The sequence below is a fragment of the Carcharhinus amblyrhynchos genome, chromosome 10 (assembly GCF_965287045.1).
Source record: "Carcharhinus amblyrhynchos chromosome 10, sCarAmb.v2.hapA, whole genome shotgun sequence".
NCBI classification, from domain to species: Eukaryota; Metazoa; Chordata; class Chondrichthyes; order Carcharhiniformes; family Carcharhinidae; genus Carcharhinus; species Carcharhinus amblyrhynchos.
This window is the reverse complement of record NC_137333.1, coordinates 11,866,877-11,892,062: the sequence shown is the minus strand read 5'-3', so window position 1 is coordinate 11,892,062 and position 25,186 is coordinate 11,866,877. Positions and strand designations below refer to the sequence as shown.

The 25,186-nt window shown below is 45.4% G+C and overlaps 1 protein-coding gene across 1 annotated transcript in view; it reads right to left on the bottom strand.

The window, feature by feature from the left end:
• Nucleotides 1-521: 521 nt before the first annotated feature.
• Nucleotides 522-25,186, bottom strand: part of slain1a (SLAIN motif family, member 1a) — a 104,844-nt gene continuing 80,179 nt past the window's right edge. The window contains exons 4-7 of the mRNA XM_080197846.1: nt 24,703-25,035; nt 15,703-15,834; nt 4,635-4,917; nt 522-1,146 (exon numbers count right to left, since the gene is read on the bottom strand). Coding sequence (XP_080053972.1) covers nt 1,071-1,146; nt 4,635-4,917; nt 15,703-15,834; nt 24,703-25,035 — 824 coding nt within the window. The 3' untranslated portion in view covers nt 522-1,070. The remainder of the gene's footprint in view (nt 1,147-4,634; nt 4,918-15,702; nt 15,835-24,702; nt 25,036-25,186) is intronic.

Here is a 25,186-nt window from a genome sequence, read left to right as displayed (position 1 = left end):
GCTGTTTCTGTGCTGTAAATACTTTGTAATACACTGTAATGTCATAGAAGATTGGCTGAGATGTTCCCTCTTTGGCGGTGGCACACTGGCACAGTGGTTAGCATTGGTGCATCATGGTGCCAGGGACCCGGGTTCAATTCCAGTCTCGGGTCACTGTCTGTGTGGAGTTTACACATTCTCTCCGTGTCTGTGTGGGTTTTCTCCAGGTGCTCCGGTTTCCTCCCACACTCCAAAGATGTGCGGGTTAGGTTGATTGGCCATGTCAACTGTCAGGGGATTAGCAGGGTAAATAAGTGGGGTTAAGGGAAGTGGGCCTGGGTGGGATTGTGGTCAGTCATTGGGCCGAATGGCCTCCTTCTGCACTGTAGGGATTCAAACCTCTTTCCAACACTTAAATGAGCAAATATGGGGCAACACTTATACATCTGGTTTCTACCCAAAAGCATCGACATATGCTCATTTATGAGGCAGTTTCAACTCCTTATTTCCAGTTTGTGGAGAGTTTATTATTAAATCTCATTTGCAGCACTACTGGAGTTGTTAATAACTATTGCTTTGAGTTGAGGTATCACAGTTTTGTTCAACAAGTATTAGCTTGCAGCACACACTGAACATGAAGTGTTCCCAACTCAAGAAGTTATCAGTTTTTTTTTGTCCAAATGTAATTCAACAAAGGCAAAGTTAATTTAGTTTCCTAAATTTAAAAAAAAAAGAAAATCCCTCGTGGCAAAACACTCATTGTAATATTGATTGCAGTCTTTAACATGAATAATGCAAACCTAACATTTAAACAAATTAAATATGGTCGAGATGCATTTTGCACTGGTAGGTATTGCATCTGCAAGTTTGAGATTATTACAGGGGTCAATAAAAGCACAATATTACAACAGTTAGTTCACTTATATTACTTATTAACAAAACTTGTGTAATCGTGTGCCTCGCCCAGAGTTGAGCATTTTTCACTAAAACCAACTGTAGGTACAAACATCTCGTGACGTGTAAACCCAGCCAGCTGGGTCTCATGGTGGGACCGCTCCCTCCTGCTTAAGCAGTCTCTGGGGCAGTGAAGGTCAGTAACAGCCATCTCTCCAGCTTCCATCTTTAAGAGAACTGAGTGCTGCGAGGGGCTTTGGAGGCTGAAGAAAACTGGGGAGAGAAAAAGACAAGAGGTACACAGCAAGTTAACTCACAAGCCACAATGATTTTCACTTCCAGTTTAAACAGCAAGAAGGCTGTAGGAGTACATTCCAGTCATCCGCTAACATCCGTGAACAGCCATTTCCAGGATAACATACTGGGTTGTGACTTGTCCGCTATTGTCCAACAATATTTCAAAGTTTAAACTTTGTTTCTTAGTATCTTATTACATTTCCTACATTAATAGTGCAATGAAGTTACCCCTATTGCCACACTCTGGCGCCTGTTTGGGTACAATGAGGGAAAATTTAGCATGGCCAATGCACCTAACCAGCACATCTTTGGAGTGTAATAGGAAACCGGATCACCCAGAGGAAACCCACGCAGACACAGGCAGAAAGTGCAAACTCCACACAGTCACCCAAGCCGGGAATTGAACCTGGGTCGCTGGTGTTGTGAGGCAGTAGCAGGACCCACTGAGGTCAATTTACTTAGAAGGAAATATGTTGGGGGCGATATTGGGCCGAGCAGTTCAATAGTGCTGGACGATTGGCACAGTTAGCGTCAGGCCCTGAGTGCCTCTCCCAGCACTAGCCTGACCCTGCTGGAGTGAAGGAGGGGCAATCGAGGCCCCCCCCCCCAGAGGATTAGGCCCTGGGGGGATGCCCCCTGGGCATTGCCACCTTAGCAGTGCCAGTCTGGTCCCGTAGGCATTGCCCACTCGGGGAGGGGGAGGCAGCCTACTCGGAGGACAGGGCTGCAGTGGGGGAGGTCAGCATTGAGCGGGATGGGGGGTGGTGTCGGCATTGCATTGCCGGGAAGGGGAGGTGGTTGGAACTGCCGGTGAGGGGGAGGTGGGAGGATTGGGGAAAGGGGTGAGGCTAAAGGAGGGGGCAGGAGATTAAGTTGAGGCAAGGGGCTGGGGTCAAGGCTGGCCCAGACATGTCCAGGCGACCAGCGATAGTGCCGTGTGCGGGGTGGGAGGGCCGATGATGCAGGGGTCGCAGGGCTGGCCAGCGGTCAAGCAGACAGGGCCCCTGTGCTTACACCGATCCCAGTGCTGACAGATCACACACGCGCAACGGCCCACTCAGTGCTATGCTGCCAGTCTCTCTCGTAGGAATTGGCACCACTGCCAGCTTTTCAATGGGATTTACACTAGGGCACTCTGCACTGCACAGAGAGAGTGGGAGATTCATTTTGAAATCCCCGCTGGAAAAAGAAACCTGATTTACTCCAGTTTTCATGCAAATTTGACACTGAATTTTTTTGGGAGAATTGACCCTGTTATTTTGAACACAAGATGGGTCTTCTAATACTTGCACTTTTAAGTCCAGTGGTGTAATGCTTGGTAAGTAACACAATGACTACTTTAGTAAACTCATCAAGCTCTTGTGGTGCTGAACATGGAGAGTCAAGGATAAGTGTTACCTCCAATTGAAATGGGGTTACAGGATGATGAACACTGAGATGATGAACACGAACATAATTCACCACCTACTTTAAAGTAATAAGTCAGTCCTTTTTTTTGGTATTGCCATTATGACCACATTTATAATGCTAATACATATGTAAGGCTGTTGCTTAGTAATTATACCCTCCCAACGCCCAAGTGTGTCACTGACAAGGGGTTATAATTACATGGCAAGTTTGCACAGGTAGTTGCATTATAATCGTGGCCATACGAACAATGAAATGGAAAAGGTTGAAGTATGCACAGATCTAACATATTAACACACACACAGAACACACACATGTGCCCACACCAAAATAAAGACTTGTTGCTGAAGCATGGTATTAGAGGGCAAATGAACTCCTGAAACTGGGCTTCATTTTAAGTTGGTTACATCTGGTAATGCTGAACATGCAAAGGGCACACTTCTTACTCCTATACAAGCGCAGAGTCTGTGTTAATGATACAGCCCACATAACTTAATGTACCACATGTTATGCTTAATCTCCAATGACTCTCATTCCCATCCCCATTACATTTACTATATTTAATCCGCATTATTCTACATTCCACTCTGCCACAACATACTGCGCTTAACACTTGTTAATATACTTCCCATTACACCATTATATTGCATTCTTAATCCTCGTAAACCTATAATCAACAATATCCATTTCACATCATTTTTCTCCGCTGTTTTAGGAGTTACTTACGCAGGCTGATTAGAAGCCTGTATCCCGCTATTTATAGAATCCCTACAGTGCAGAAGGAAGCCATTCAGTCCATTGGGTCTGCACTGGCCACAATCCCTTCCAGGCCCTATCCCCATAACCCCACATATCTACCCTGCTAATCCCCCTGATACCAGGGTCAATTTAGCATGGCCAATCCACCTACTCCGTACACCTTGGAATTTGAAGGCATATTCTGTATGGTTTGTGGTACAGTTATTTGATTATTCATGAATAGTTCAGTAAATCTGGCATCAGATTACTGCTTGATCATCTCTGCCTGGGGTTGATAAATAACAGCAAGATAAACCCCAACTCCCCCCGACACCCATATCGTGTATCCAAATGCACGGAAATGTGAGTGGACACAGTGCAACTCAAGTAAGGCCAGTATGCACGCGCAAAGATAACTTTCAAGTTGGCATCAGGAGATTCTGAGTGGGCGGCATGGTGGCACAGTGGTTAGCACTGCTGCCTCAGAGCCAGGGACCTGGGTTTGAGTCCCGGTTTGCATCACTGGTTGTGTGGAGTTCGCATGTTCTCCCCATGTCTGCGTCAGTTTCCCCCAGTTCCTTCCCACAGTCCAAAGATGTGAGGGTCAAGTTGATTGGACATGCTAAAAATTGCCACTTAGTGTCAGGGGGACTGGCAGGGTAAGTGCATGGGTAGGGGATGGGGGCTTGGGTGGGATTGAGGTAGGTGCAGACTGGATGGGCCAAATGGCCTCTTTCTGCACTGCAGGGTTCTATGAATCATTAAAGATCGAGATAGAGTGAAAGGTTTAATGGACTCCATGAACTCTGTACAATGTAGTCTGTGAAACACACATGTGGAACAGGGATTAGGTTTCATTGGATCCTGAAACAGAAGTTAAATGATGTTAACTCATCATGACGGAGCATAAAGAAACTCAGCTGCTCTCAAATCTCTGATCCTCAACTCTCTCTGGACAAGTCACGAAACATGTTCGATTCCCAGCTTGGGTCACTGTCGGAGTGGAGTTTGCAGAGCTTCCCCCCGTGTCTACGTGGGTTTCCTCCAGGTGCTCCAATTTCCTCCCACAGTCCGAAATATGTACTGGTTAGGTACTTTGGTCTAAATTCTAAATTCTCCCTCAGTGTACTCAGACACCGGAGTGGGCGACTAGGGGATTTTCACAGTAACTCCATTGCACTGTTAATCTAAGTCCACCTGTGACACCAATAAATAAGCTTAAATTTAACTTAGTTAATGGCACCAAGAGTAAAAACACATGAAAAGAATGCAAACCTTCATTTCACAAATTAAAAACACTTCTCGCAATAAGACTTTACCTTCGAACAGGTTGTGCCAGTTTGCTTCTGGGTATTCCGCTCCCTCCGATGGTAGACGTTGGTCTGGGAAGGCCACTCCGACCTGGTATTCCCGTGTTTCCAGGCCTATTCGGTAAAGGGATGCCAGTACTGGAAATGGAATGCAAACTGACGGAACTATGGATCCCATTTGTGTTACTCACGGTCGGGCTCACGTACGCTGTTGCTTTGGGTGGCTGCCTGACTGATAGTGGGAAATGGCTAATGCTGTTGACTCGGTGTTGAAGTTTATTGAGAGAAGGACCTGGAAGGAAAGTGAAGTTGAGGATTAATTTTGCAACATGTTTATTTATTTCCCTATAGGAATTTTAGTGCATTTTGTAGACTGCTCAGGCATTACACTCAACTGCACGGATCTCTGAAATGTTGCCCGTCTATGAGCTTCAATGCAAAGCAGTGATAGCCATACAGTGGTAGCATTTTGCATATTAACACAAGTTAACTCCTGAATTAAACCCTCTACCTGTGTAATGACTTCAATCAGGCTATTGAGACTGGCCAAATGGAACATAAGAACTAGGAGCAGGAGTAGGCCATCTGGCCACTTGAGCCTGCTCCGCCATTCAATAAGATCGTGGCTGATCTTTTTGTGGTCTTAGCTCCACTTACCCGCCCGCTCACCATAACCCTTAATTCCTTTACTGTTCAAAAGTTTATCTAAAAACATTCAATGAGGTAGCCTCAACTGCTTCACTGGGCAGGGAATTCCACAGATTTGCAATCCTTTGGGTGAAGAAGTTCCTCCTCAACTCAGTCCTTAATTGCCTTCCCCTTATTTTGAGGCTACGCCCCTTAGTTCTAGTTTCACCCGCTAGTGGAAACAACTTCCCTGCTTTTATTTTATCTATTACCTTCATAATCTTATATGTTTCTATAAGATCTCCCCTCATTCTTCTGAATTTCAATGAGTATAGCCCCAGTCTACTCAGTCTTTCCTCACAAGCCAACCCTCTCAATTCCAGAATCAACCTACTGAATCTCCTCTGCACCCCCTCCAGTGCCAGTATACCCTTTCTCAAGTAAGGAGACCAAAACTGTACCCAGTACTCCAGGTGTGGCCTCACCAGCACCTTATACAGCTGCAACATAACCTTGCTGTTTTTAAACTCCATCCCTCTAGCAATGAAGGACAAAATTCCATTTGCCTTCTTAATTATCTGCTGCACCTGCAAACCAACTCCTTGAGATTCCTGCACAAGGACACCCAGGTCCCTCTGCACAGCAGCATGTTGCAATTTTTTACCATTTAAATAATAGTCCACTTTGCTGTTATTCCTACCAAAATGAATGACCTCACATTTACCAACATTGTACTCCATCTGCCAGACCCTCACCCACTCATTTAGATTATCTATATCCCTTTGCAGACTTCCAGCATCCTCTGTCTCTTTGCTCTGTCACCCATCTTAGTGTCATCTGCAAATTTTGACACACTACACTTGGTCCCCAACTTCAAATCATCTATGTAATATGAGCTCCCTGATTAAGGAGTGCTATATTCACTGCCAGGTGTCCCTGAAAAGGGAGCAATGGGTGTCCAGGGGGCATAGTTGATGCCTTATGTGCCCGCTGGGCACCACCGGGACTGGGTTGTATTACTGACCCCTTATATCACATTTTAATTTGATGTTTTAAGTTTCCTTTCCACTTTGTTTTTTTTTGTTTCAGGCGGTTCCCCTCCTTTTAGAGAGCTGTGCTTTTTGAGTTTCCCTAAGTTAATTTGATTTTGTTTATTTGGTTGAGACACTAAAAGAAGTCCCTGATTAAGGAGTCAATTGATGGGAGTCGTTTCCTTGTATACAACCAGGAGTGATTGATAGCACTCTGTGCACTGCTGTTGGAATTGCAAATAAAGGGATTCTGGTGAAGTGACTTCTGTCTCCGAAGACTTATTACAACCTGCATACAATTAACACCCAATTAATATGCAATTAACAAGTAGATCAGCTACCAGCAGGTTACAAGCCGCTAGGCTTAGTCTGAAAGTTAGATGAATCAGATTACTGTCTTGCATTGTACAGTAAGAAGTCTTGACAACACCAGGTTTAAGTCCAACCGATTTATTTGATAGTAAACTCACAAGCTTTCGAGGTTCCCCTCTTCGTCAGGTGAATGAAGAGTTCTTCATTCTTCATGAAGTTCTTCATGAAGAGGGGAACCTCGAAAGCTTGTGAGTTTGCTATCAAACAAGTCGGTTGGACTTAAACCTGGTGTTGTCAAGACTTCTTACTGTGTTTACCCCAGTCCAATGCCAGCACCTCCACATCATGACTTGCACTGTACCCTCAGGGCAGAATTTTCTGCCCCTCCTGCCATGGAAATGGTAGCGGGGGGAGCAGCGGCGTGATCTCGGGCGGGAGTTTCCAGCTTCCGGATTGAACTCGGTCGGAAAATCCCGCCCTCAGTCTCTATTTTGCCACAGGAGGTTTTAACATGGCAACAAAGATATAAGGATCAAAAATGCAAAATAATTATACAGCTTCTCCTGACAAATCTAAACTGAGTGCAAAATCAACTGGAGCATTTGATATATCATTTCCAATGATTTGAGCCGTGGAGTAGAAAAATCACCAGGATCATTTGGTCAAAACAGTTCAGTCAGTCAAACAAAACGAGATTGTTAATTCAACATAGGAACAAGGGCCCACACAGCATCACTTCGTTTTACATCGTAAAAGGGGACCCTACTTTCTGAAATTCCTCCCCCATAACGCTCATGTCACTTCTAAAATATCCCAAAGAACTCTTAATTTCAACTGTTTATCATAGAATTCCCCACAGTGCAGAAGGAGGCCATTCAGCCCATCAAATCTGTACTGACTCTCTGACAGAGCATCTTACCCAGGCCACACCCTCATTCAATTGCCCCCAACGCCATGTATTTACCCCACTAATCCCTCTAACCTACACAACTTGGCAGACTAAGGGGTAATTTATCATGGCCAATCCACCTAACCCGGGCATATTTGGACTGCGGGAGGAAATCGGAGCATCCGAAGGAAACCCATGTAAATACGCCGAGAATGTGCAAACTCCGCACAGACAGTGACCTGAGGCTGGAATCAAACCGGGGTCCCGGGCACTGTGAGGCTGCAGTGCTAACCACTCTGCCTCTGTGCCGCCCTGTTCTTGTTCTTATCCCAAGCTTTCTGTTTTGCTGTTTATCTTTGCCTACTGTCAATTCCTGCAAAGCACTCAAGCTTCTCTCTGCCCATTAGAAGTTGCCACAGAAAGCTAAATTGCTGTTATATTCATCCCACTGTGAGTGATAAATATGAATCTTGCAGCAACTCAGCAATAAGTGGCTTTAAAAACATGAGGGGTGGAATTTTCTGGCTATGCTGACCCCAAATTCCCGCCCAAGGTCAACGAACCCTTGCATGGCCTGCCCCCTTGCCCGCTACAACCCCCATGACGGGCAGGATGAGAAAATCTCCCCCCTCCCCGAGACCATTAACTTGCATTACTGCGGCACAACGACACGGGGGTTAGCACTGCTGCTTCACAGCACCAAGGTCCCAGGTTCAATTCCACCCTTGGGTCACTGTCTGGGTGGAATTTGCATATTCTCCTGGTGTCTGCATGGGTTTCCTCTGGGTGATCCGGTTTTCTCCCACACTCCAAAGACGCGTGGATTAGATTGATTGGCCATGCTAAATTGACCCTTGAGTCAGGGGGATTAGCAGGATAAATGAGAGTTACGGGGATAGGGCCTGAGTGGGATTGTGTTTGGTGCAGACTCGATGCACTGAATGGCCTTCTGCACTGAGGATTCTATGATTTCAGTCATTCTGCTGCGCATTTGACAATGGAATCAAAATATTCCCAGATTTGTCCACAGTTTCTCTTAAGGCGTGCTGGTGGTTTATCTACTTGTTAATTGCATATTCTTTGGGTGTTAATTGTATTCAGGTAGAGGGTTTAACTCTGGGTTTATCTGTATTAATACATGTATAAGCAGGTTGAAAGAGGGCTTCTCTATTGGAGGCACACAATATGTAATCAATACCCTTACTTAAAAGCTAATAAGTCGAAGAAAAGGCTTGATGTCAGTGTTTGATCTTTCACAAGCTGGTTATACTGGATTTTTGACACACTGGCAAAGAATAAAGACAAACAAAGCAATGAGCAGCCTCTATCAGCAGGTCACATCCTGTCGACATGTGTCTCTCCGCTCAATATTACTTGTCTACATAGATGTCGAGACAGAGCAGAGCTTGTTTCATTTGGCACTGGCAAATCGGCTGATTCTGCCAGTGGGGTTTTTGGAGGTGAACTTTATTTGGATTGGATGGCAGATGAGCCTGCCATCCGCTGTGTTACCACGGAGATGGATAGGATGAGAACTGTGCTCCAATAGGAGAACGGCTCGAGTTTAAAATAAAATTCCTGCTCTCAGTGCAGCAAGGAGAAAACACCAAAAGACTGTCTTCTCCTTCGTCGCATGTAAGGTTCTCTGCGTTCACCAAATCTTCTCCTGTTGCTCCTGCCACCTACAACCTAATTCCTACAGCTAATTTCTGCTTCCCTCCACTCTGTTTTGTGGATGGAGTGTTCCCTCCGTGACATCTTATTTTCAATCTGCTACTACCCCTTCCTTCGGCTGCCTTTCCCAGGCACCTTGAGCTGTAAGAGCAGAAGATACGATGCCTGCTCTCTCCCTTTCTCCTGCCCTATTCTCCTGGACTGCCATCGCAGTTTCCATGAGAGATGTGAGTCCTTTGATCAATACACAGTACTACATTTATTGTTCAAACTGCAATCTCCTCTCCACCACGATGACTGACTAATTACACAATGAATAGTCAGACACTAGGAAGTACAGAGGACTAGAGGGATCTTGGGGTGCATTGCCCAAAGATCCCTGAAGACAGCTTAACAGGTTGATAAGGTGGTTAATAAGGCATATGGGATATTTGCCTGTTTTAGCTGAGGCGTAGAATCTAAGAGTAGGAAGGTTATGGTGGCATAGTGGTTATCACTGCTGCCTCACAGTGCCAGGGACCTGGGTTCGATTCCCAGCTTGGATCACTATCTATGCGGAGTTCTCCTCATGTCTGCATTGGCTTGTTCTGAGTGCTCAGTTTCCTCCTACAGTCTGAAAGACATGCTGGTTAAGTGCATCAGCCATGCTAAACTCTCCCTCAGTATACCCAGTATGCTGGACTGTGGAAACTGGGGGATTTTTACAGAAACTTCCTTGCATTGTTAATGTAAGCCTACTTGTGACATTAATAAATGAACTTTAAAAAGATTATGATGGAACAGTGTAAAACACTCAATAGACCACAGTTAGAGTACTGTGTGCAGCTCTGAGGGAATGTGACAATAAACATTTTCACCCAGAGTGAATCTGGAACTCACTGACTGAAAGTGGGGAGGGGAAGGGACGGAGATGGGAACCTTCATAACATTTATGAATCATTTAGATGAGCGTTTGAAATGCCAAAGCATCTAAGGCTGTGGAACAAGTACTGGAAAATGGGATTAGAATAGGTAGGTACTTGACGGTGGGCCCAGACACGATGGGCTGAAGGGCCCCCTTCCCTGTTGTAAAACTCTATGGCACAAATGCGGATTAGATGACTGCTTTGCCAAGTACTCATAAGAACATAAGAAATAGGAGCAGGAGTAGGCCATCCAGCCCTTCGAGCCTGCCCCGCCATTCAATAAGATCATGGCTGATCTGTCGCTGCTCAGTTCCACTTTCCCGCCCTCTCCCCATAACCCTTAATCCCCTCTCCTATCAAAAACCCATCAACCCGCGTCTTAAAAATATTTAGTGAGGCAGCCTCCACCACTTCAACGGGCAGAGAATTCCAGAGATTCACCACCCTTTGAGTGAAGAAGTTCCTCCTCAACTCCGTTCTAAACCGCCCCCCTTATATCTTGAGGCTGTGCCCCCTAGTCCTACTGTCTTTTTTGAGCGGGAAGAGTCTTTCCACCTCTATCCTATCCATCCCATTCATCATCTTATACGTCTCAATGAGATCTCCCCTCATTCTTCTAAACTCCAACGAGTACAAGCCCAGTTCATTCAGCCTCTCCTCATAGCTCAACCCCCTCAACTCCAGTATCAGCCTAGTAAACCTCCTCTGCACTCCCTCCAAGGCCAAAATATCTTTGCGCAGGTGTGGCGCCCAAAAATGCACACAGTACTCCAGTTGCGGCCTCACCAATGCCCTATACAGCTGCAGCAAGACCTCCCTACTTTTATATTCAATCCCCTTCGCTATGAAGGCCAGCATCCCATCCTCTGTCCACAATAGGTCCTGAACTCCCTGTGGGTCCAACGCTCCATCCCCCTGCCATTCTGACCACCTCCTCTGCACTGTTCCAATGAGGTTCGAGGCAAATTGCAGGAACAGCGCAGTCTCTTTCTCAGCAACCCTTTGGTTTGAACAATGAATTCAGTCACCTCAGACCTGAAATATAGATTCCACCCTTTCCCAGTACGATGTGTTGGTGATATGTAATGGTTAATTATGAGTTAATGTTAAGGGTGGAGACGGTGGACAGAACATACTAACTGCAGTGTGGTACATACCTTTGATGATTGCTCCTTTCCCCGCTAACACTTTTCTATTTTACCCCCTTCTCCTTGTTTTACTTCAATGTTTCTCACCATCTCTGCCTTGGGTTGTGCCCAATTTTGTTAGTTATTGTCCCCTCAATTTTTAACGTACCGTTCCATCATTTTAGTTGTTTATCTCCAGTTTTCTATAAGTAGGGTTGCAGATAATTATGCCAGTGCTTTCCACTGTTTGGGTTGGACTGAAATGCTTGTGCATCAGGTTCACCTGTTCTCGCCATGGACATTGCGTGCTTGTTTCAGATTTTCTGCTGTTTTATGTTAAAGGATATTATACCAAACCCAATTATCAGCACTTTGCTTTGGGGTACAACTCACACCCAACTGTATTTTACAACCTGATCTTCATCTAATCATGAACTCATAGTTAGGCCAATCATGCTGGCTTTTAGAATGAGCCGCCATGCTTAATTCCACATTCCTGTACTTTGTGCGTAATCCTGTAAATTTCTCATCTTCAAATACCTGCCCAACTTCCTTTTAAATTCAGCTTTTAAGGTCGTGTATTCCAGATTCCAAACACTCCGAGTGAACAAAATGTCTCCTCATTTCCGTCTATTCCAATAACTTTGAATCTATGTTTGTGAGCCCATTTGCCAGAAGAAATATTTCTCCCCCTCGATCAAAATCTTCCACCTTGAGAACCTTTAAGTCATCTCTTAACCTTCTCGTTTGCATAGATTGGTCCAAATGCTTCCAACGTTTAGTTGTAGAACTCACAGTGGTTAGCATTGCTGCCTCACAGTGCCGGGGAGCTGGGTTTGATTCCCGGCTTGGGTCACTGTCTGTGTGGAGTTTGCATGTTTTCCACGTGTCTGCATGGGCTTCCTCCATGTGATCTAGTTTCCTCCGAAAGATGTGCGGTTCAATGGATTGGCCATACTAAATTGCCTCTTGGCGTCAGTGGATTGGTTAGGGTAAATACATGGGGTTGTGAGGATAGGGCCTGGGTGGGATTGTGGTCGGTGCAGACTCAATGGGCCGAATGGCCTCCTTCTGCCCTGCAGGATTCCATGATTGCACAAAGAAAAACAATGAGTAAATCCGTGCCTGTTCTAGAAAGGCTGCTTAGAACAAAAGAAGAAGTGAAGTCAGCCTTATACACTGTACAGTGTTGTCGTTTCACTATTGCTCTTTCCGCCGACTCTGATATGAATTCAGTCACGGCAAATAGCAAGAACTGGAATACGTCACAGCCAAGCTGAACAGTTGCTGTCACAACTGATATAAAAATTGGTTTGGATGGTTTCAACTTGAAGATTTCGGGAAACAGCTCCACCAAAATAGTATGCACGGGCCCCAGCTTTAGAAATTACACTCAAACATAGGTGAATAGTTTAAGCTGCAGAACAGAGTACTGGGTCTGTGTTTATGCTCCATACCAGCTTCCTCCAAACCCTCTTCATCTCACTATGACAACGTCCTTCCATTCCATTGTCCCTCATGCAGCTCCTCCTTAAATGCACTCATGCACTTTGTCTCAGCCGCACCACACAACAGCAAGGTCCGCCCCTCCCAGGAAACAAGCTCAGCACATCACAGAATCCCTACAGTGCAGAAGAGGCCATTGGGCCCATTGAATCCGCACCGACTTTCTGACTATCTCATCCAGGCCCTCGGCCTGGCCCTATCCCAATAATCCAACACATTTTACCATGGATTACTCAAACTAACCTACACATTTTGGATGACTAAGGGTCAATTTAGCATGGCCAGTCCATCTAACCTGCACATCTTCAGCCCTTCAAGCCTGCTCCGCTATTCAACTTGATCATGGTTAATTTTCTATCTGAATGGCATACTCCAGTGCACTCCCCATACCCCTTGACAATTGTAGAGTCTAGAAATCCTCTTAAATATACTCAGTGATCTGGCTTCCGTTGCCTTCTTGTGGTAGAGAATTTCACAGGTTCATCAACTTCTGAGTGAAGGAATTTCTCTTCACCTCAGTCCTAAGTGGCCTACCCTGCATTCTGGGCCTGTGAGCCCTTGTTCTAGATCCAATGCCGGCATACCCACATCATGACTAGATCTTCCAGCCAGAGGAAACAATATCCTAACATCCAGATACATCTAGTCGTATCAGAATTCTACGCATTTCAATTAGATCCCCTCTCTAAATCCCAATGAATATAGGCCCAGTTGACCCATCTCTCCTCATATGGCAATCCTGCCTCCTCAGGAATCAGTCTGGTTCCCTCAGGAATTGCTCGATTGAAGCTGCCTCCACCATACTGTCACATGATGCAATCCAACCCCTCTCTCCTAGGACTGATGTTGCACTTTTCAATATGACTTCAAATTTACAAGCATCCATTAACTCAGATCTCATGCTCTCTTCTTATCTTCCAAGACAAAGTTGCCTTTGAAAGATTTTAAATGCGATATTTGTAAGGTCTGGTCACCGTGTGTTCAACTTTCCCCGTTTATTGTGGCTAATTGCAATGCTGGGTTACAGCAACAAACACAAAGTTCTCCTTATTATTAGGTTTGTCTCGGGTGCCATGGAAAGGTCAGGAAGATTGTGTAAAAAATTTTCAAATGCACAAACACAAGCTCTGCGGACTACAAGATCAAAAGATTTATGCTGGCAATTCAGTCAATTTTTAGCTATCCCCTGAACAATTGAAAACTACTTCTCCCAAGCTTGGTGTTCCTGTGGGTCCCTGAGAAAACATTAGTGAGGTAATCCTGAGACAGGCTGGTGGGCAGTTCACTTACACATCCTTTTATTCCGAGAATTGCACTATAAGATGAATATATAAAATAACTGGAGTGGAAAGGGATTTAAAAGAAAAGGGAAGTCTGATTTGTTCAGATTGAGTAGTAGATATTATGCAGTCAAATAAGGAATGTAATCAGTAGAAAGTTAAACTAACCTTACATAAGGACATAAGAAACAGGAGAAGGAATGGGCCATGAGGCCTATTGAGCCTGCTCCCCCATTCAAAAGGACAAAGAACAAAGAAAATTGCCGCACAGGGACAGGCCCTTTGCCCCTCCAAGTCTGTACCGATCATGCTGCCCGACTGAACTATACCCCGTACTCTACCAGCGACCATATCCCTCTGTTCCCATCCTATTCATGTATTTGTCAAGACGCTCCTTGAAAGTCACTATTGTATCTGCTTCCACTACCTCTCCCGGCAGCGAGTTCCAGGCACGCACCATCCTCTGTGTAATCTCATATATCTCTTTTAAACCCTGCCCCTCATACCTTAAACCCATGTCCCCCTAGTAATTGACTCTTCCACCCTGGGAAAAAGTTTCTGACTATTCACTCTGTCCGTGCCCTTCATAATCTTGTAGAACTCTATCACGTTGCCCCCTCAACGTCCATCGTTCCAGTAAGAACAAACCAAGTTTTTCCAACCTCTCCTCATAGCTAATGCTCTCCATACCAGGCAACTTCCTGGTAAATCTTTTCTGTACCCTCTCCAAAACCTCCACATCTTTCTGGTAGTGTGGCAACCAGAATTGAACACTATATTCCAAGTGTAACCTAACTAAGATTCTATAAAGCTGCAACATGACTTGCCAATTTTTAAATTCAATGCCCCAGTTGATCATAGCTGGTCTTAGGCTTCAACTCCATTTTCCTACTTGTTCCTTATTTCCCTTAACTCCCTGAGAGACCAAAGATCTGTTTAATCTGGCCTTAAATGTACTCAATGATAGAGCATCCACAACTCTCTGGGGTAAAGAATTAGAGATTTCCAAATATCTACAACCTTCTGAGTGAAGAAATTTCTCCTCATCTCAGTTCTAAATGATCAGCCCCTTATCCCAATGCTGTGCCCCCATGTTTTAGATTCCCCCACCAATGAAAACAAATTCACAGGGGCGGCAATGGCCTAGTGGTATTATTGCCAGAAACTATTAATCCAGAAACTCAGCTAATGTTCTGGGGACTTGGGTTCAAATCCTGCCATGGCGGATGGTGGAATTTGAATTCAATTAAAAAAATCTGGAATTAAGAATCTACAGTGTCCATGAAACCATTGTCAATTGTCGGAAAAGCCTATCTGGTTCATTGACACTCTTTAGGGAGGGAAATTTACCATCCTTACCTGGCCTGGCGTACATGTGACTCCAGAGCCACAGCAATGTGGTTGACTCTCAATTGCCCTTGAGCAATTAGGGATGGGCAATAAATACTTGTCAGCCAGCAAAGCCCATGTCTTTGAAATAAATTAAAGATAGTGTCTACCTTATCAAGCCCCTTTAGAAATTTGTAGATTTCAATGAGATTGCCTCTCATTCTTCTAACCTCCAGAGCATGCAAGTCCAATTTACTCAGTCTCTCATCATAGCACAACCCTTTTGTCCCAAGGACCAATTAAGTGAGCCTTCACTGTACCGTTTCTGATGCAAGTATAGCTTTTCTTAAATGTGGAGGCGTGACGAAGGCTTCTCACGGGCATGGTTTCTACTCACATGCTGGTGATTGGAGTCGGGAAATTCCATTCTGTAGGTTGGAATCAAAACTTCTGCTATTCTTGAAGGAGTCTGGTGAACTCGTGGTACTGAATGATCGCGCCAGGTTTGGCATACTGCGTCGGAGTTTTTCTGCAACAGGTAAAGTCACATCTAATTCAGTTGCAATCTTAACACTGACGTAACCTCATGCTTCTAAAACTGGAGCAAATGCATTCAGAGTGCAGAAAAGGATAGTGCTACTTAATGATCAGAATTTTCCACTCCTTCCTGCCAGTGGGATCTTTCAGTCCTGCCAGTGACAACTCCCACCCCGCCATGGTGCATTCCCCAGTGGTGGAGGGTGCGGGGCACCCAAAACCCCATAGACATCAGTGGGACAATAAGATCCTCCATCGCCAAAGCAAATGCCATAAGCAGCCAGAAAAAAAACACCCAAAAGATGGAAATGAATTTAAGGCAGCACAGTGACACGTCGTTAGCACTGCTGCCTCACAGCACCAGGGACCCGGGTTCAATTCTGGCCTCGGGTGACTGTGGAGTTTGCACGTTCTCCCCGTGTCTGCGTGGGCTTCCACCTGGTACTCCCACAGTCCAAAGATGTGTGGCTCAGGTTGATTGGCCATGCTAAATTGCCCCTTAGTGTCAGAGGGATTGGGACTGTAAATATGAGGGGTTATAGGGATAGGACCTGGGTGGGATTGTTGTTGGTGCAGGCTCGATGGGCCAAATGGCCTCCTTCTACACTGTAGATTCTATGGATAAGATGCAAACATTGCAAACAAATATAGGAAACAAAAATGGCTTTAAAAACAGCAAGGTAGTTTCTCAGAAGGAATTAACAGATCAGCAATTTAATTAGTCACACTTTATCAGAATAGTTCTAGTAGAACTAATCCACAAATGAGTCCATCTCCTTTCTCATCAACTTCGATGGGAACTGATGTATATTTTCATTATTTTTGTTTTAATTCCATGGCAAAAAATTGTTCCGATTCACCGCCATGTTTTTATTTGGAGTTCCTTCAGTATCTCTTGGCTACGACGGTAGCAAGGTTTCCTCGACTTGTTGCTATCCACATGTCTTAACTGAGACTAGGGTCACACTGCAGTTAGATGCACTCTCCATCAGACACAATATAGGGAACACCAATCACATCCACCAGTGCATACAAAGTAAACAAGGTCAGAAATGTTGAACCAATTTCCCTGGTTCTCTGTGGATCCGATCTCCCAGGTAAAGGCCAAGAAGCCTCTTATCACTTCTTTTAAACATAAGGGACAGATTCCCCCATCCCACTGCAGTGGACAGAGATCAGGCTGAGTGCCAGGTTCTCCGTCCTCGCTTCCAGTAGTGGCAGGGTGTGAACGGCTGGAAAATTCTGATGAATGAAGCTAGTGATAACTTGCATTGTAAATTGGAAGATGCGTCCAGAGTAGTTGTGTGGACTTCTATGCAGCATATGTGATGCAGGTTCCACCAAAAGGCAGAGGTGGGGTTTTAAAAACAATCTTTATTTCCCGTATCGTATTTGCAATGTTTGCATTTTGTTCAAAGGCAGGGGAGTCATGGGGTGGCGTGGGGGGAGGACTGGAGAGGTGCGGTGTGTGCAGAGAGAGTCATATGGAGTAGGAGTCAGGGAGGTGGAAGGGGTCAAGTTGGGGAGTTAGATGGTCAGTGGTGTAGTGGGGAGCGGGGAACAGGCGGTAGAGGTGACAATCAGGGATGGATGGGGTAGTTGAGGGTTCAATGTGAGTGATTGGGTGGTCAGTTGTATAGTTATCCAGGATTAGACTAGGATTTTTCTGCCTCACATTTCCTTGGTAACTGTTCAGCTCAGTGAGTCAAAAGGAGGGCCCCAGGGAGTAAGGAAATTGTCCATCAGGAGTTTAAACCTCTTAAGCAATTATCTTAGAAGCGGTGCTTTGGGACTTTGGAGTGGGGGGGAGGTGCCCCATAGCACATGTTTCGCAGTACATCTGGTCCTCGACGATTCAGAAACCAGAAGATCTAGGCCAATATATTGTAATCAATAGATGCATTTTAAGTAAAAACTCTCACCTTATTCTTCTGAGGGGATTTGTGCAGTGCATTAAAGCAGTGAGTGAGTGAACAGTGCATTAATTTCGTAAGACAGATATGCTGTATCACTTCTGCAGAAATTCATCAAATGGTGTAATGAATTAGAAATGGCTTATTAGGAATCAAAATATATTCTTAAAACATGAAGATAATCATTCAAAGTCAATTTATTAAAGTTACTTTTTAACTAAAACTGCGCTAAATGTTTCTACAAATGAAAATTTTTAATGAAGTGTTTGAATGTTTCTCCTTGTCAGGAGCAAGGAGCATGAAAGGTTAGATAAATAGCTAATAGCAGCTCTATTTAATTTTAGAATATGCTTGTCTTGTTAAATTTAAAACGACAGCACTCCTATTTAATTTCCTGTGGGTTGCCCAGGCAGGAGGCAGCTCATCTTACGGGAATGATCAAATTACCATTAGCTCTGAAGAGATTTCACTTTTTCTCATGAAAATTGAGATTGAAACAAGATACACAGAATGGTTCAGATGGCAACTATTTAACAAGTTTAACCAAAAGAAAAGGGGAAAGAGATGTGAAAATATCAGTGAGGCTGTTAAAATGGTTACATTTGTTCCACTGATTTTAATTGTGCATTTGTGCCAATCTGAAATACTCCATATCTCAGACAGGGCGGCACGGTGGCACAGTGGTTACCACTGCTGCCTCACAGCATCGGGGACCCGGGTTCGATTCCCGGCTCGGGCCACCGTCTGTGTGGAGTTTGCACATTCGCCCTGTGGGTTTCCTCCAGGTGCTCTGGTTTCCTCCAAAAGATGTGTAGGTTAGGTGGATTGGCCATGCTAAATTGCTCCTTAGTGTCATGGGGACTAGCTAGGGTAAATGCATGGGGTTATGGGTGGGATTGTGGTTGATGCAGGCTCGATGGGCCAAATGGTCTCCTTCTGCACTGTAGGACTCTATCAGATGCAGTCTGGGAGTGAATTTATTCTGCCAGCTTAATCACATGCGTGTAAAGTTGTGGACCCCATAATTTAGCACAAAACCTTAAATTTTCATTTCGTCTGGGTAGCACAGTGTTTAGCACTGCTGCCTCACAGCTCTAGAGACCTGGGTTCGATTCCGGCCTCAGGTGACAGTCTGTGTGGAGTTTGCACCTTCTCCCTATGTCTGCGCTTCTGGGTTTCTTCTGGGTGCTCTGGTTTCTTCCAAAGATGTGCAGGTTAGGTGGGTTGGCCATGCTACATTGTCCCTTAGTGTCCCAGGATTTTGTAAGTTAGATGGATTAGCAATGGGAAATGTGGGGGTTACAGGAATAGGTGGGTCTGGCTAAAATACTCTGTCAGAGAGTCGGTGCGGACTCGATGGGCCAAATGGCCTATTCGCACTGTAGGAATTCTATGATTTTACGATCCTAAGACTTGGGGCTGAATTTTTCAGTTCTTCCTGCGGGTGGGATCTTCCAGCCACAATGATGCCCTGGGTTTCCTGGGTCTTGCGGACGAACAACGCAAAAGGCCATTGACATCGGTGGAATCAGAAGATCCCCCTGATGCCAGCCAATGGCAAGTCCCCTCCATCACCAGGAAACACAGTAAGGGCTGGGAGGGAAGGAGAAGGAGAGGGGAGGGGAGAAGAGGGGGGAAATCCTGCCTTTGATGTTCACCAGTTTTCTTTATTTATTTTGCACTTAAATATTAATACAGCTTGGAAACCAATATATATTGTTATATTTTGTTATGATGAATGTGGTCGCAAATAGCATTAAAATGATGTAAAATGTGCCAGCGATATTTGTTCCACGGTGAATGTCTGATCGCAATTCTATTGGGATATTTGTCAATGATATTGGAAGCTCGGATCTATGAAGAAGAGTAGCACTGAATATAGATCAAGTTTCAGTTACTTCAGCAAAATTCAAAGGCGTACTGACATTTCATGGCCATTAATTTGTTCTTTGGAGCTCAAAAGCAGCAGCATGGTACGAGATACAAAATATACAATTGACAAATTTCTGCGCATCATGAAAAGAGAAAAATTAAAAACTGAATTCATTTTGTAAAGCGTTGTCAATCACTAGTTGGAAGGAAAACCTCTGAACAATCAAGGGTGTCTTACCTTTTTCTTTTTAATCCTTGCGTGCACAGATTCACAGAATCCTAGAGTGCAGAAGGATGCCATTCAGCCCATTGAGTCGGCACCAGCCACAATCCCACCCAGGCACTATCCTCATAACCCCATACATTTACCCTAGCTAGTGCCCCTGACACTAAGAGGCAATTTAGCACAGCCAGTACACCTAACCCACACATTTTTGGACTGTGGGAGGAAACCGGAGCACCTGGAGGAAACCCATGCAGATGCGGCGAGAAAGTGCAAACTCCACACAGACTGTGACCCAAGCCAGGAATCGAACCCAGATCCCTAGAGCTGTAAAGCAGCAGTGCTAATCACTGTGCCATCGTGTCGTCTGTAATTTCAAAGTCGCCTCTGCGGTTTCACAAACAGGTTATTGATTACACAGGGAAAGTTGTACTCTTCCATTTTTCACCTCAGCGGATTTTCTGGCCTCATTCCACTCAAATGATTCACTTCTTTAACAGAAGGCGTTACTTCACTTCTTTCCTGGTCTCGAGAGGAAGAAAATAATGAACTTTTCTTCAGGCATTTAATGCTACGTATTTCCACGAGAAATTAAGGTTAAGTTTATTAATTAGCGTCACAAATAGGCTTACATTAACACTGCAATGAAGTTACTGTGAAAATTCCCTAGTCGCCACACTCCGGCTGTGCTCAGGTACACTGAGGGAGAATTTAACTGGCCAATGCACTCAACCAGCACGGCTTTCGGACTGTGGGAGGAAACCAGAGCACCTAGAGTAAACCCAGGCACTCATGGGGAACAGGTCTGTGAACAAAAGCTTCATTATTTGCTGCTGATTGCCACTCTGTACTGATGTATCCACACTCAAATTCTTAAGCGCCTGTCTCGCCCGACCAGGTCGGGGAAGGCTCAAACAGCACAGTGCAATCCCAGTTCCAGCAGGGATATGTAAACTGAGTGAGGGAAAGAGGACTTATCCCTTTTTCTCTGCCATAAAGCAGGTGAGTTTAAATGTCCCATCGAAAATAACAGTCCAGGGAGGTGTTAAGTGTCTAAGGTGGGATGCTTGGAGGGCAGGAGTTTGGACATGGGTGGGAAGTCGCACATCAGGGGGGGTCGAGGGGGATTGGATTTGGGGAGGGTTGGACTATGAAGAGAGACTAAATAGACTGGGTCTGTAGTCGTTGGAGTTTAGAAGGATGAGGGGGGATCTTATAGAGACGTATAAGATAATGAAAGGGATGGATAGGGTAGACGTAGAGAGATTCTTCCCGCTTAGAAAGGACAGCAGGACTAGAGGGCACAGCCTCAAGATAAGGGGGGGGGCAGTTTAGATCGGAGTTGAGGAGGAACTTCTTCACTCAAAGGGTGGTGTGTCTCTGGAACTCTCTGCCTGTTGAAGTGGTGGAGGCTACCTCGCTAATTATATTTAAGTCACGGGTAGATAGGTTTTTGACAGACAATGGAATTAAGGGTCATGGGGAGAGAGTGGGAAAGTGGAACTGATCCACTTCAGATCAGCTATGATCTTGTTGAACGGCGGGGCAGGCTTGAAGGGCTAGATGGCCTACTCCTGCTCCTATTTCTTATGTCCTTATGTGGGGGGAGGGTGTTTCGAGGGGGAGTCGAGTCGGGGGCAGGGTGGGGAATCCTGGACGGGTGGCAGGATAGGGAATGCCGTGAGGCGAAGTGTGCTTAGTTGTTGGGGGAAGCACGTGGGGGAGTCCCCATGGAGTGTCGGGCGTATGGGGGCTGTCCCTTGTGGGACTTGTTCTGGGTGTTTAAGATACACTGAAGTTAGAAATCTTTTTATTTCTTACAGATTAACTGCTGGTGTAAATGGGCAGAACCACCTGAAGTTGTTGATTGTCTAGGGGAAATGAACGTTTCTGGATACTTGCCGGGTAAACCCTTACCTGGAAACTTCCCACAGGGATTCCCTAGTGTATTTTTGGAGCATCCCTCCTAATCTGATGCTGGGGGGGCCCGGAGGTTACGAGCTGTCAATTGGTTATCATCAAAATGCAACTTGTGGGCACTTCCTGTCTGCTGACTGGCTGATGCAGTTCCCAGGTTCCAAAAGTGGCCACATTTATCTTTATCTAGGAAGTGCCAGGAGGCAGCCTGATGTTGTGAAAATTGTAACATCCCTGTCTTTCCTTCATTATTTCCCTTCTGATGGATTAAGGGAAAATAGAAATCTCTTTGCAAATGATCATTTTACAGTTTTTTTTGGTTCAAGCCCTCACTCGCTGACCAATTATTCCCTGTTACAAAATAGCATCATCTTTTTTTTAAACCAATCATTATGTAGCCTTGCCCCACTATACTTCTGCAACAACATCCAGTTTCCATTTCAGCTGACTTTGATCCCCGGACTGTAAGTTCTCGTGCATCTCCACCTACCTCCACTCTCTTATTGGAAGCTCAACCTCTGCCCTACTTTCGTATAACCATATAATCCCTACAGTGCAGAAGGAGGCCACTCAGCCCATCGTGTCTGCACCAACCACAATCCCACATCGGCCCTATTCCTGTAACCCTACATATTTACCCTGCTAATCCCCCTGACACTAGGGTCAATTTAGCACAGCCAATCCACCTAACCTGCACACCTTTGGACTGTGGAGCAAACTGGAACACCCGGAGGAAACCTACACAGATACGGGGAGCAAACTCTACACGGACAGTGACCGATGCCAGAATTGAACCCAAGTCCCTGGCACTGTGAGGCAGCAGTGCTAACACTGTGCTGTCCGACTTTGTTGAACCCTTACTGTAGACTCCTCCTCTTCATTGTTTCTATCTTTGAAGGCTTCCTGAAAGCCTCCTCGTGTTCACTTCTTTACTTCAGCTGTTTCGCATTTGTAAGCACTGTGGGGCAGTTGACAAGTTGACACATTAAAAGTAGCAATACTAATTCAGGTTGCAGTGGGTACAATCAATGCTCAGCTTGTACAATCAGGGGTACACTTTCTGAAATTGTGTTCCCTGCATGGAGCTTAGTTAAGAAACAATATATTGGGACTCATGGTCCACAATTTCAAAAGCTGTAGGCTGCAAGTGATTGATTTCCTAATCTGTGCCCCGAACAGCATTGAAGAATGCAGTTAAAAAAATTGATCATTGAGTCCGTACAGTGCAGAAGGAGGCCATTCAGCCCATCGAGTCTTCACCGACAACAATCCCACCCTATCCCCATAGCTCCATGTAGCTATTCATATAGTCTCCCTGACACTAAGAGGCAATTTTATCATGGCTAATCAACCTAACCCACGCATCTTTGGACTGTGAGAGGAAACTGGGGCATCTAGAGGAAACCCACACAGACAAGGGGAGAATGTGCAAACTCCACACAGACAGGCACCCAAGGTGGGAACCAAACCCAGGTCCCTAGCACTGTGAGGTAACAGTGTTAACCACTGTGCCACTTTTTGATGCATGTTTAGATCAATTTGTGAATCTGGCGCAAAACTTCAGAAGATGGGCAGACATATCAAGAACTCCAGTGCGGAAGACAGTATATCCACCCTGTTTTCTGGTTAGCCTGAATTCTCAGTATGTACTCTCAGGGCATGTGGCTTAAACTTGTGTTGGGAGTGCTTATTGATAAAATCTATTCCAATCCTTATGCCGGAGATAATTGTTTCATCTCGGCGATGATCCTTACCAGATAATAACCTCATAATTCATAATTAGAACATAGAACATACAACAGTACAGCACGTACAGGCCCTTCAGCCCTCAATGTTGTGCCGCGCAATGTCCAAACCCAAGATCAAGCTATCCCACTCCCTATCATTCTGCTGTGCTCCATGTGCCTATCCAATAACCGCTTGAAAGTTCCTAAAGTGTCCGACTCCACTATCACAGCAGGCAATGCATTCCACACCCCAACCACTCTCTGAGTGAAGAATCTACCTCGGACATCCCTCCTATATCTCCCAGCGTGAACCTTACAGTTATGCCCCCTAGTAACAGCTACATCCACCCGAGAAAATATTCTCTGCACGTCCGTTCTATCTATCCCCCTCATCATCTTATAAACCTTAATTACAAGTAGAATGAAACCATCTTTTAACTTGCACTGGTGGTTTTTTCATTGAATTGGTTAACAAGTAAATAATAACTGAAGGCATGAATTCATAAGATTGAGAGAGAGTGCCCACTAGTCGTAGTGTAGATTAAAAGACACATTGGCTGGGATTTTCTGGTCCTCTCATGGTGGGACCCTCTACGGAGAATGCGATGGTTTAGCTACAAGTCCATTAATCCTTGGCGGGACTGATTGTACCCTACAGTGCAGAAAGAGGCCCTTCAGCCCATCAAGTCTGCACCGAACACCATCCCACCCAGGCCCTACCCCCATATCCCTACATATTATACCCACTAATCCCTCTAACCTATGCATCCCTAGACACTAAGGGGCAATTTCTTAGCATGGCCAATCAACATAACCCGCACATCTTTGGACTGTGGGAGGAAACCAGAGTACCCAGAGAAAACCCACACAGACACGAGGAGAATGTGCAAACTCCACACAGACAGTGTCCCGAGCCGGCAATCGAACCCAGGACCCTGGAGCTGTGAAGGAGCAGTGCTAACCACTGCTACCGTGCCACCCAAATCACTGTGCGGTGTGATGATCCTAGCCACAGGTGAAAGTGGAAAATCTTGGTATTGTTCAGGTCAGAGTGGGAGGTTTCACTCAGATTCGCATCCATGCTACACCTGACTTGGGATGACTGGAGGTTGGATAACAAAGGAGCTTCCAAGTTCCAACTCAAATATCTGGCTGGAAATTTAAGTTGAGGATAAAAAGCCTTCGCGTGCCAATCTGCAGAATGTTACCTGTACTTGTCCGGTACTGATGATGATCGGACGTGTGTCCCTGCGAGTAATAGGATGGGTAACCGCTAGACTGCAAGTAGGAAGAAGGGGTAGGGCCTCTTCTGCATTCTCTGATGCTGGCAAAAGTCTGTGAGTGCGGCATACTTCGCAATGGCGGAGAGCACCTCGTGAGGCGAGGCTGTGGGGGAAGTTGGTCAAACTCCTCTTCATCTTCCAGACTGCAGCAGTCATACTCCTGGTCGCTGCTCGTCCCTCGCTTGGCCGAGTATAATGAGGTACTGGAGCTGCGTTGAGAAATGGTTGTTGAAGTGGAAGCGTAGTCTTGCCGCAGGCCTAGAAATCAGCAGAGGTTGTGGGGAGGTGGGGGGTGGGGGTTGGGAGGGGTGGGGGGAGGGGGTGGGTGCAGGGGGAAAATACATAGAGAATTAGGAAGTATTTTGCTGAGGTGATTTGAAACTGAACACAAAATAAATACATACAATCC